The sequence below is a fragment of the Vespula pensylvanica genome, chromosome 5, assembly GCF_014466175.1.
Source record: "Vespula pensylvanica isolate Volc-1 chromosome 5, ASM1446617v1, whole genome shotgun sequence".
NCBI classification, from domain to species: Eukaryota; Metazoa; Arthropoda; class Insecta; order Hymenoptera; family Vespidae; genus Vespula; species Vespula pensylvanica.
The window spans coordinates 4,131,461-4,143,557 of record NC_057689.1 but is presented as its reverse complement, the minus strand read 5'-3'; the positions used below and the strand labels follow the sequence as shown (position 1 = coordinate 4,143,557).

General features: G+C 35.0%; 1 protein-coding gene across 12 annotated transcripts in view; it reads right to left on the bottom strand.

Annotated features, from left to right (window-relative positions):
- The window catches only part of LOC122629259 (transient receptor potential-gamma protein), a 70,561-nt gene that overhangs the window by 13,383 nt on the left and 45,081 nt on the right, over window positions 1-12,097 (bottom strand). For all 12 annotated transcript variants that reach the window (XM_043812482.1, XM_043812481.1, XM_043812469.1 and 9 more), the window contains 2 exons: window positions 7,688-7,977; window positions 1,049-1,179 (listed from right to left, as the gene is read on the bottom strand). In XM_043812482.1, the coding sequence (XP_043668417.1) occupies window positions 1,049-1,179; window positions 7,688-7,977 (421 nt within the window). The remainder of the gene's footprint in view (window positions 1-1,048; window positions 1,180-7,687; window positions 7,978-12,097) is intronic.

Genomic DNA, 12,097 nt, shown 5'->3' with positions numbered 1-12,097 from the left:
AGAGAGAGAGAGAGAGAGAGAGAGAGAGAGAGAGAGAGAGATTCTGACCCTTTCGTGAACGTGTCAATGCTCTTGTATATATACGTAAGTGTATGCGCGCGCGCGCTCGCGCGTGGTCACAAATAGAGATAACGAGGGAACAATCGAATCCTTAATTTCACATGGTGAAATACGCAGGGAGCATTTATGTATGTGTCTCGTATAACACGTATACTAACTCACAGAGCAAAGCGTATATGGGAGAAGAGGAACTGTAAGAGAATGACCGATCATTTGCTGAACTTTCCTCTTGTATAAGAGATAAAGAAATAAAGAAATAAAAAAAAAAGGAAAAAAAAAAAGAAAAAGTCAACACGCGCATGCAAGGAAATCTACGATGGTTAAGATAAAAACAAAAAATTGATTCGTAAAAAGGTGAAATTGTAAAATTTCTTTCGACGTTCGTTATCCCGGATATAAAATTCAATAACTTGTTAACTTCGTACGTTTTTCTATATTTTTCTTTTTCCTTCTCTATTTTCCATTTAAAAGATTATCAACGATTCATGAACAAAGTGCAATTGGAAAACGTATTTCATTGGCAAATGATGAGGGATAGACCAAAAGCGGTGTATGTAAATCCTCGACGTCCCTAGAGACGATGTTACGTGGCGGAATAATTTACCCGAAAGTGGTAAATTATAATCAGCAGTCCTAGCGCGTATATGATATATTATGTAGGTACATATATGTATTTACATATACGAGATTTCGTAGGGTGTGCTTGTAACCGTAATTACGCTCGAGAGAAGAAACGGACTGGACTTGAAGGGATTGAAAAAAAATTCCTTTTAGAGAAGGAATACCGCATAAAACAAACAAACAACAACAACAACAACAACAATAACAACAACAACAACAATAATAACAAAAAAAAATAAAGAGGAAGGTAAAGAAGAAGAATAATAATAAAAAAAAAAAAAAAAGAAAGGAAAATAGAGAAGAACAAACAAGAAAATGAAAAATAAAAAGAAATTCGAGAAAACGATCCCCCGTTTTTCGTACTTACCTTCTTACCGATGCCACATCGCCTCGCTCGACTGCAAGCAAATATTTTTTCTCTTGCATAGAAAGGCTCGTCATTTCCTGGTGAGGTCTCACCACGTTTTCCTCTTCCATCATTCCATGGATACTGTGCCTCTGAAATGAACACAAGACCGACAATTCATATAGACACGAAAGAGCGACATATTTTTATATTCCGCAGAGACATCCTCTTTCCCTATATTTTCTTTTTTTTTCTTTCTTTCTTTTTTCTTTTTCTCTTTTTCTTTTTTTACAGAGTCACGTATCTTGTAACAGGATTAAAGAGCGATGCCGTCTTGTCGCGAGATTTTTTCTCTTTCCTTTCTTTCTTCCTTTTTTCTCCCTTTCTTCTTCTTACTTTATTTCTATCTTATTTTTTACACTCTTCCTCCTCCTACTACCACTCTTAAAAATACAAGTTACTCCTTACTAACGACGAACTTTATTTTGCTTTCTTCTTGTTGGATTCTACTGAATACCTGCAATTACTCTTGGGAATATTCAAAGGGTCGTATCTTATGTAGATATGTATTGTTGTTTCTACGAAAACACTTCACGTATCCTAGCTGTGACGTCTCTATGGATAAGAGAGTGGATAGGATATGCTCAGGTTCAGTTCACGTCTTTACGAATTAATTCATTCCGGTCTCTATCTCTCGCAAAGTTAGAATTCCTAAATTGAGACCGCACGTTTCTCATATGTAGATGCTATGTAATATAAACATATTTTCTTTTAATACTAGTGATGGTATTCGATAAAAAAAATATTAAATAAGAAAGAACGTTCTCTTTGTTTATATTGTTTTGCTTGTAACCATCGAGAGAAATAATTTTTCAACGTAATTAAAAAAGTCACTCGAAAGAGCTCGCTCGAAACTTTTCGTTTCGCTTGTTTGAAACGAAGAAAGTTTTTTATTCTCCCTCTCCCTCTCCCTCCCCCCTCCCTCCCTCTCTCTCTCTCTCTCTCACTTTTTTTATTTCCCGTGATTACCACAATTAAATTATACCTGCCTAGATTTTTATTCGTAGAACCTAGGGATTATGTGTTTTCGTTAGCAAGTAAAAAATGATTACGAAAGTGTATGATATGCGAGGCAACACCCAAATGTTCCACGCAAACTGGAAGAAAATGCATGAATCGTACGAACTGAGGGCGTTTACACGATGGCTTTGATTTAAATCGTATTTATTAAAGCTCTCGAGAGCTTTGCCCAGGTCAAGACAGCTGGGAATCTAAATATTTGTCTTTCCTGGCGCTCGAATCAGCGTAAATATATCTATGAGTTTAACATCTTTTTTATCGGCCCATAATCTTGATTTTTCATTCGATTTTAAAGCTTTTCGAAAGTTGGACGTGTGGTGAATGTTATTGATCGGGGACTAGTTCCTCGATAATGGGAACGAAAGAGAGGGAGAGAGAGAGAGAGAGAGAGAGAAATAGCGGAGAACGAGAGAAAGAGAGAAAGGGAGAGAAAGATAGGGGGAGAACGAGAGAGAAAGAGACAGAGAGAAGTGGGGGAGAGGAGAGAAGGAGGTTTTCGGAGATGATGAATGCACTTTGAGACTTCGTGCAACCGAGAGACGGCAGGGTGCATAACTTCCGGCTCGGACGAAAGCGTTCGCACGTATCATGTTAGGGTTCTCGAGAACATTGTATATACGAATCGACACTTTTGCCGAAGTGTTTGAACATTACGATGCTATCGTGTCGATACGAACAACTTGAAAAAGCGAGAAAACGTGTTCGAGGGTATATATGTTTTCTCTCTCTCTCTCTTTCTCTCTCTCTCTCTCTCTCTCTTTCTTTCTCATCTATTACATCTTCTTCATCATTTTTTTTTTGGTATTCACAGATCGATTGATCGATACCACACATAACGATTTCATTCATGTTTTTTCTTTCTCTCTTTCTCTCTCTTCATCAAATAAACTCGATCAATTTTCATCGAATAGTTCAATGATCGATATCCATGAAATCTTTCTCCTTCGATCCTTTTTAAAAGATCTACATAATTATCTCGGACTTTGAATTAAATAATGTTGACTGCTATGTTTGAACGTTTGAAAAGCGTTCGCAAAATTAAACGACTCGATATTATCATGATGCAGCTGCATCTTGAGGATCGAACTCGATCAGAATCATGGAATTCGAGAAATGCAGTTGGGCTCTCCGTCCCTTGTTATATTGTCGGATGTGTAGGCGGCCAAGATGAGGGATGAAAATGGGGGATGAAAATCCACGTGCTTCAGAGATAGATAGATACATAGATAGATAGAGTGTGTGTGTATGTGTGTGTGTGTGTGTAAGAGAGAGAGAGAGAGAGAGAGAAATAAAGCAAGGCCAGTAATAGTGGGACGTAGGAATTAATAGGTGGAATAGCTCTCCATTGTTTGATCGGTCGACCTCTCGTTACCTTCTCCCTAAACCCACCCACTCACCATCAAAATCTTCCTTCCCTTCCCATTTTGTGAATCGTGAAATGAAAAGAATCCGGATTCAGCGTGGTCTCCTTTTCTAAGGGCCGACAATCATGCCTTTGCTTCCATCGGCCATTTCTTTCAGAAAAAGGATCCATCGTTCGAGCGTTAAGAGAGATAGTTCTTTTTCGACTATATAAGTCATAAAACCAACGAGAAACATTTGTCCTCCAAGAATGGAGGAGTATTTTATCTCATTCGTTTGAAATATAATCATTCGTAGTCCGTAAAAACAAAGTTACAACATTGAAATCGTCGATAAAGTGAAAATCTTTTTTTTTTTCTCTTTTTTTTTTTCTTTCTTTTTTTTTGTATCGAATTGATATCAATAACTATATATGATATTAGAGATGAAAAAATTTGCACGAGGTAGGATGTTGCATCGAAATTTGTAACATAAAACTAAAATCAATGAATTCCAATGGAAGTTCAATAAATAAATAAATAAATAAATAAATAAATATATATATATATATTTAGCTGTCGTTTTGAATGACTCTCTTCTTCTCTTGCTCCTCCCATCAGCTCTTCTCTCTTTCTCTTTATGAAAAGAAAGAAAGGAGAGACTTACGAAGAATGATAGACAGTGTTTGTCAAGGGTGTGCCATTCGACAATTAGGGAGCGGCAAGCAAACACTCGTTGTCAGTGTCGGCCTTCGACATAGTACGCCATCTTCTTAAAACCAAGAGGGCTAATCGTATCCTCACACATATATACATATATCCGACTCAAACACCCTGTCAACTTTGAGGTACTCGTAATCTTCCTTCCTTCTTTCTTCTTACCAATCTTTTGCCAATGCTTGCTTGTTACATCTATTCCCTTTTCTCACGTTAAACCTTTGTCGATCTCATAGAATCGTATTTTTATTATTTTTCTTCTTTTCTTTTCTTCTTCTTCTTCTTCTTCTTCTTCTTCTTCTTCTTCTTCTTCTTCTTCTCTTCGAAAACATCCCTTTGAATATATCTAATTGCCAACGGTTCTATAACAAACCGACATAGTTTCTCAGTGTCGATGTTGAACGATGAAAGAAAATAGAATATTCATACGAATCCGAAATAATTGCTTTTCAAAAAAGTACTTCGTGAAAAGGGAAATCCTTGATAATTGTTCGCCTCGATATCGTGCTATTTTTGAAAAGTTCCAAGACGAGGAAAGCACGAAAGCTCCATCGAAGCTTTTCGTTACAATGCTTCTTTTCGAAAGAACACGACGACCTCTTTGAAGGATTTCCGCACTATCACGAAAGTGGGCTGCCTCTTCTCTCTTTCTCTTGAAAAAGAGAAAGAGAAAGAGGGAAAGAGAGAGAGAGAGAGAGAGAGAAAGATGATTCTCCTAGAACACTCAACCAATAGCGTATACGAAGACAAAGACGCAATAATCACGCGAGGTAAAACTTATGCAAAATAATAATAAGAGTTCTCACGAGAAAGTTGCAGAAGAATTTAAAAGGTTCCCATTGTATATAACCGCAATTTTGTCCTAGCCGTTCGTCACGTGTAATATAGGTGTAAGGTATGTTTTCATCTCTTTCTTTTATCTCTTATTCCACAAGTACGCTATCATCCTAGCTTTTTCATTACGTTTTTTAACAGCATCCGAATTTATTCATAGCCTTTGATAACGACACCACTACCGTTTCTTTTTCATTCGTCTTACAAGAATTCGTCCAATTTTTCTTCAACGCTTTATTTTGATTGTACAATACATCTAGCAGATATATATATATATATATATATATATATATATATACATATATTTGTATGTATTTATATGAAAAGAATAAGAAAAGAACTCATAATTCGATAATTAAAAAGAATCCCTATTTCGAGTAACGTTAGATAAACCATTCGAATTGCGAGTCTCCCGCACCTCATGCTCAATGACATTTACGACGTACTAAAAGATGAAAGCTTCGCACGGAATACGAAAATTTTCAACCTTAAATAGATTTTACGTATTCCTCTTCGAATATTGTACCTACATAAGTTCGAGTATTAAGACGTTTATATATATATATATATATAAAGAAAGAAAACAGAAAGCAGAAAATGCGTATGAAAGACGATTACAACAACAATGTTAAAAAATTTGTACGAAAAATCTTATCAAAAGAGAGAAAAGTTCAAAAAAAAAAAAAAAAAAAAAAAAAAAGAAAGAACTGTTGCTCATCATTCTGAAGATTATCTTCATCTAACAGCCCTTCTATATCATTCCTTTCTTCGAGAATGGTAACCTCGTCTGACATTTTACGACGTAATAAAAGTAAAAGCTTTGTCAGCTACCGTTTATACAAACACAGATATATAGAAACGTATATAAACCTTCCAACATAGGTATATAAAAAAAAAGAACTTTTCGAATCTCTCTTGCTACGCTTGTCCACGTTCTTTTATCTTTTCGATTTGGCATCGGATATATTTGGATATATAAAGGAAGAAAAAAAAAATGTCGATCGTTTATAAAACGTAAACGACGATAATGAAATTCTTGCGATGAAAATCGACGAATTTGATGATTAAAACGTAACGAATGTCCTACGTTTCCGGTATAATCAAGAATATATTATAAATACCGATCGATTTTGCCTATCGCAAATAATGTTCCAGTTAGATTCTCTTATATATATATATATATATATATATATATATATATATATATATGTATATAGATAGACAATATAGAAGAGAAGCGTAAAGCTAGTGACGTATAAATATAGAATAATTAATTAATTTCGTACAAATGTATCCTGGTAATTAATAGGATGCCGACACTATTTCCAATGTCGTGAATTTACCTGTGTATATCACTATACGTGATACGTAGTTATACATACGAATCATTAAGCTGATACATTGATACAGAGAAACGTTTTCTCTTGCGATGTCCGATTCAATGAAATCGATTATCGGAACGAACGATAGGTATTCTTTACCACAGGAATTTCTACGTGTTTTGCGGTTCAATGAATTCAAGGAAAACTACAAAGAGAGAAAGAGAAAAGAGAGAGAAAGAGACAGACAGACGTACAGAGTGAAAGAGAGAGAAAGAGAGAGAGAAAGTAATGGTGGTAAAGGAAATGATAAAATGAACGAAGCTTCTCAATTTATTCGCGAGTTTCACAAATTGGATCGACGTCGTAACGTCGTTATCGTCCACTCGCGATTACCCCTTTCGTTACATCGACAAGCATCGAAAGCTGTTTGTTCGGTGCTTGCATTTAAACGAATCAAAAGCATTTATCCATCCTCCTCCTCCTCCTTCTCCTCCTCCTCCTCCTCCTCCTCTTGCTCCTCCTTTCCCCTACCATCCCTTTCTCCAACCCTTTTCCGTTTCTACGGTTTCCTCCGTGACAAACTTCGATGGTTGGTTGAAATAATTCTTCCGAATGATAATCACAGTTCGTAACCTCTAATCCGATTTAGTTGAAGTATTGTAAATCTAAATTAAATCGTTCCTCCATGTCCAAGAAGGTAATTTCATTCTACTGTTCGAAGTTTTTCGTTTTCTCTTTCTTCCTTTTTCTTTTCCTTTTTCTTTTTTTTTTTTTTTTTATTTTTTTTATATCTTCGCAAAAGAACGGAAATAACTGAGGCAACCTACTTTTTATCCCTCAAACAGAACGTTTCGCGTATGGATTATTCATATTCTACAACTACGATTTAAAAGTAACTGTTTGTCGGGTTTGAGAAAAAAATATTGAATTAGTTTTAAATACGAGTTCGTAAGTAAAAGTTTCAACGTCATGTAACTTCCCGTAATACTATTAACCATTACCGCTAACGAACTTGTTAAAATGTTTTCATCAAATATATGCATTAATTAACAATTTTATCTGAGATCTTTTGAATAAACCAAAGTCAAAGAATATACGAGAAAATATTCGTAATCCTCCAACGTGTTTTACAATTAATTATTTACGCGAACACGTTATTATTTTTTCAAGTATAATATATGCGTTCCGATAAATTTTATGATTTTTTATTTTTCCTGGAATCAAGAGATAAAAAAAAAAAGAAAGAAAAGAAAAGAAAAGAAAAAAAGGTAAAAAAAGAAAAAAAGAAAAGGACGATGGTATTATAGGTACAATCCATTTTGACCCTTTAAAACGCTTTAAGGAAAAAATTGAAAAAAAGGATTTACTTTAACTTTCTTATCGGCATCGGGTCTCTCGAGCAGACTCGTAGTCTGTTGGGTGGTATCTAAGGGTGGCAACGGGGGTGCTTCTGGATCGAAGTTAACGTGTTGTTGCCCGGCACCCCTAAGGAAGCCTCCCCCGGCGCCGGATAGTTGAGCCCTTGACGTGTTCGTCGCCATTCTTAGATGGAACGTCGTACCAGTGCCTGTTCCATCACCACCTTCCTCGTCGAAATCGTTTTCACCAGGGGTCCTTCCGCCCCTGGCGATATGCTCCTCATCTTCGCACGCGCTTTCTACAACAGAAAAAAGAAAAAAAAAGGGTAAGATAAAAGACACATCGATCGTTCTTCGTCGCTTAAATTTCTCCTTAAGAACTTATCACTTATCGTGAAAATGATAAGATAAGACTTTTTATAAGAAATAATATTAAACGATCTTATTTATCGCTTTACCGAAAAGTTCTATTCATTTGCATCATTTTTTTCTTTTTTTAATAATAAAAAGATTTTTTTTTTTTCTAATAAAAAAAAAATGGGATTAACGTGACAAAAATTTTTATGGAATATCCTCTATTATATTTAAAAGCGCAAAGTTCACTTCACTAGATTCAATAAATATATTCGATACATTTCGCGATTTCTGTCGTATAGATCGATGGTATATTCTTCCTTTCGAGAAAATACTATTTTTTCCTTTTTTTCCACCAGAAAAAGGAAATAGAAGAGAGGAAAAAGGATAAAATTTTGTTCTCCTTTTATCGGCTCGTCGATATATAACACTACGCTTATATATGTATGTATGTATGTATGTATGTATGTATGTATGTATATATGTATATATGTAAGTGCGTATCTGTGTATATGCAAATAAAGATTAGACGCAAGAGAAGTATATCATAGAAAGCAGGAAAAGCAGGGATGGTTCGATTTCTCGGTGGAATGGAACGACCCACCCCATGTGTGTAATCCAAACGTGGATGATGGATCGGATGATACACTTTTCTTTATTGGTTTTACACAAACAGACTACAATAGAAAACGCTGACGAGGATGGCTTCGATTTTTTTTCCTTTTTTTTTTTTTTGCTTCTTCTATTTTATTAAAATATTTTTTATTTATCTATTTTTTCTTTTTTTTTTATATTACTTGGCCATAAGTCTATTTCGGCACTTTTCGAGCCTCTTAAATGAGATTCGAGTCTTTCGATACACTTTGGAAAGAACCACGATTCAATTTGGCATACAAACAAATTCACTTCGATTTAATCGTACTGCTCGCTCCATTCTTTCTTTCTTTCTTTTTTTCTTCTTTTTTTCTCTCTTTTTTTATCCTTCCCGATTCGATCGACTCCCGAATTCGCAATGTAGTAAAAATTCTTATATCCACGTAAACGAGTAGAAATAACCGGTAACGGAACGATATGTGTATCGAAAATGTCTGTTAGTGACATTTCACAAAGTTTCTCCCATTGTTCACGATCGCGTGCTTCGATAATTCATTCGTGCGAGTTATGCATTTGAAGATGCAGCAGACAGGTTGAAAATTATCGTTCAACTTATAACAACGTCTCTGTGAATCCAGTATTTTATATTACAACGATATTACAACCATATTTTTTATTTTTGTTTAATCCTTTTTTTCTTTTTTCTTTTTCTTTTTTTTTAACAATTTATCTCGAATATATTAAAACGTATGACAAAACCTGTTTCTTATAAATATTTCCATTGCAGGCTACAATGATTTAGTATTTGAAAGGATAGATGTATTGTTTGCTTTTTTCCTTTTATTATCGTATAATATTATCAAGGAATTAAACGCGACTCGTTAAGAGAAAAAAAAAAACCTTTTAAAAATAGCAGTTCGACGAACAAAGATATACATTTTCGAGCGCTTATAATAAAATGCAACAAAATCTCTGTCTCCTTGACTATTTTCTCCATATTTAAAAATCCTTCGCTTTGTCTCGGTCCTTTACCGTCTAGCTCGATTTCTAGGATTCACGATCCACCTTCTTACACTTTCGTCTTTTAAAAACATCAAGATAAAATTTTACTCTCTCGCGATATCCTCGAGATTTCCTTTCCCTTGAGAAAGAATCTTCTATCCAGCAGAGAGCTTCTTCGTCACGTAACGCGAGTTTCAGTTCTCGTTAATTTAGGCCGGTACGAGATATTTTCCTAGAAATATCAGACGGTGAAAGGAGAAAGAGAGTAACAGTAATAACAAAAAAATAAAAAAATAAAAAAAAAAGTAATAAAAAAAAAAAGCAAATAAAAAGAGAGCTTTCGAGATCAACGTGACCACCAAGTTAGTAGCAGCTATCATGAAATTCCATTCGTCGATGCGTGTGAGTTTTCACACGGAATGCGACGATCACATTCAAAAAAATTCATTCGTATAAAGCCACGAAGATAAATTGAAGTGGAATAAAAATTTAATAACGTTCACAGACGAACGTTAACGAAAAGAAAGAAAGAAAGAAAGAAAGAAAGAAAGAGATACAGCACAAATATATTATACGTATGTGTGTGTGTGTGTGTCTATATATATATATATATATATATATATATATATATATATATATATCATAGAGATACCGAAATGAACGTTTTTCTCCCAGTCGAATGACTTTTATTTCAGATATTATGAGAAACCGAGCGAAACGTGTCTTGCCAACAAAAATCGTCTATCGTTTTCCTATTATCCACTTTCGTGTTGGTTTTCGTCGTTTAGAACTTATTCGTAGAACTCGACAGCACCGTTAGAATTTCGGATAACACGGGACTCGGAACAAGTCGTGCCATCTTTTACACTATGTATGCTTATTATGCATATACATGCATATTAAACGTATACATACATGAATATATATCTTTTAGTAATTGCGTGGAAACTTTACGAGACTTTGCCCGGAGGTCGTTCGTTATAATGATGGCATCTCGTGTTGAAGACGGAACACTTTAAAGTAGGTATAAATTCGAATTTTAAAATGATTATATGATATAATATAATAATAAGGAAAAGAGACTTGGTCAAAGAAAAGTTGAAAAAAGATCGTTCTCTTTCTCTTTCTCTCTCTCTCGCTCTTTCTCTTTCTCTTTCTCTTTCTCTTTCTCTTTCTCAAGTTCTTTAACGTAACGTAACTAAAAAGAAGAAAACTAGTTTTCTTATAAAGTTTAAAGAATCTGACAATAGAAAAGAAAGAAAAAAGAAAATTATTTTATTAAAGAAAACTCAATCTCGCGTTCTATCTATAAGATCTTCCAGTAAACAACGTCAAAGATATATTTCCTTTTCCTCCCGTGGAAATCTTTTGGGACGTATCTCCTTCGTACGTACATACATATGTAGTATGTCGATTTGTTGGAAAATCGAAAGAGGAAAAGCACTTTCTCGAAACTGAATTCTTTACGTGGCTTTTCTTTTCGAGAGAAGGACACTAGAATCGTTTTCCTCTTTAAAGAAAAGGACAAGAAATATTTCTTCGTAAGTTGGGAAGAGAATACATAGTCGGATCTCCCTTCTGATAAATTCCAAAATTGCTTCTTTCTCCGTTCGTTTAAATATTACTAAGAAAAAGATTTGACAAGTATAAAGACAGAGACGATGATAAATTATATTTCAACGATTTAATTTTGCATACTGGTTACGTCAAAAAATTGACGAACAACATTTTCTTTTTCAAAAGGTAAAAGCCTTCTCTTTCTTTCTCTCTCTCTCTCTCTCTCTCTCTCTCTCTCTCTCTCTCTCTCTCTCTCTCTCTCTCTCTCGCTGTTACGAAATCTTGCGACCTCTTTCGGGTCATTGAGCTTAACGCGAATCGCGTGTTTACATGCGAACTTAGATCGATAAAGACGTGAGTATATGTACCTGTGAGTATAGATATACCGACATAACCAATATATTGCACCTGCATCTAACACACAAATTCGATTCCTTCTGGGTATATCGGATATTTCTTGCGTGCTTTCGTCTCGGAAATTCGATGTCGATCGATGTTCCATCTTGGCGTAGCCTCACTCCTTTCCTCTATAACTTTACTCGTTAAAAGACAAAGATCGATGGCTGTGCCCTGATTGCAACGAAAGACCGAAAGCACGAGAGAAAGAAAGAAAAATAGGGGAAGAGTGAAAGAGAAAGAGAGAAGGAGAATTTCCACTTAATCACGTCCCAACCTTTAAACGAAGTTTGCTAGATCGATTTAACCCTTTAACCGACATTTTTTTTCTTCCCCGACGAACAAGAGAAAGGGGAGGGAATGAGAAGAAAAGAGAAAAAAAATTGTGATAATATAAAAAAAAAAGATGAAAACTCGGTTACTATCATATAACTAGCTATACATTACTCGTCTGGTAGAAGCGTCAGTTAAAATGAGCGACAAGAATGATAACTTCAGCTGGCAAAGTCATTGGAC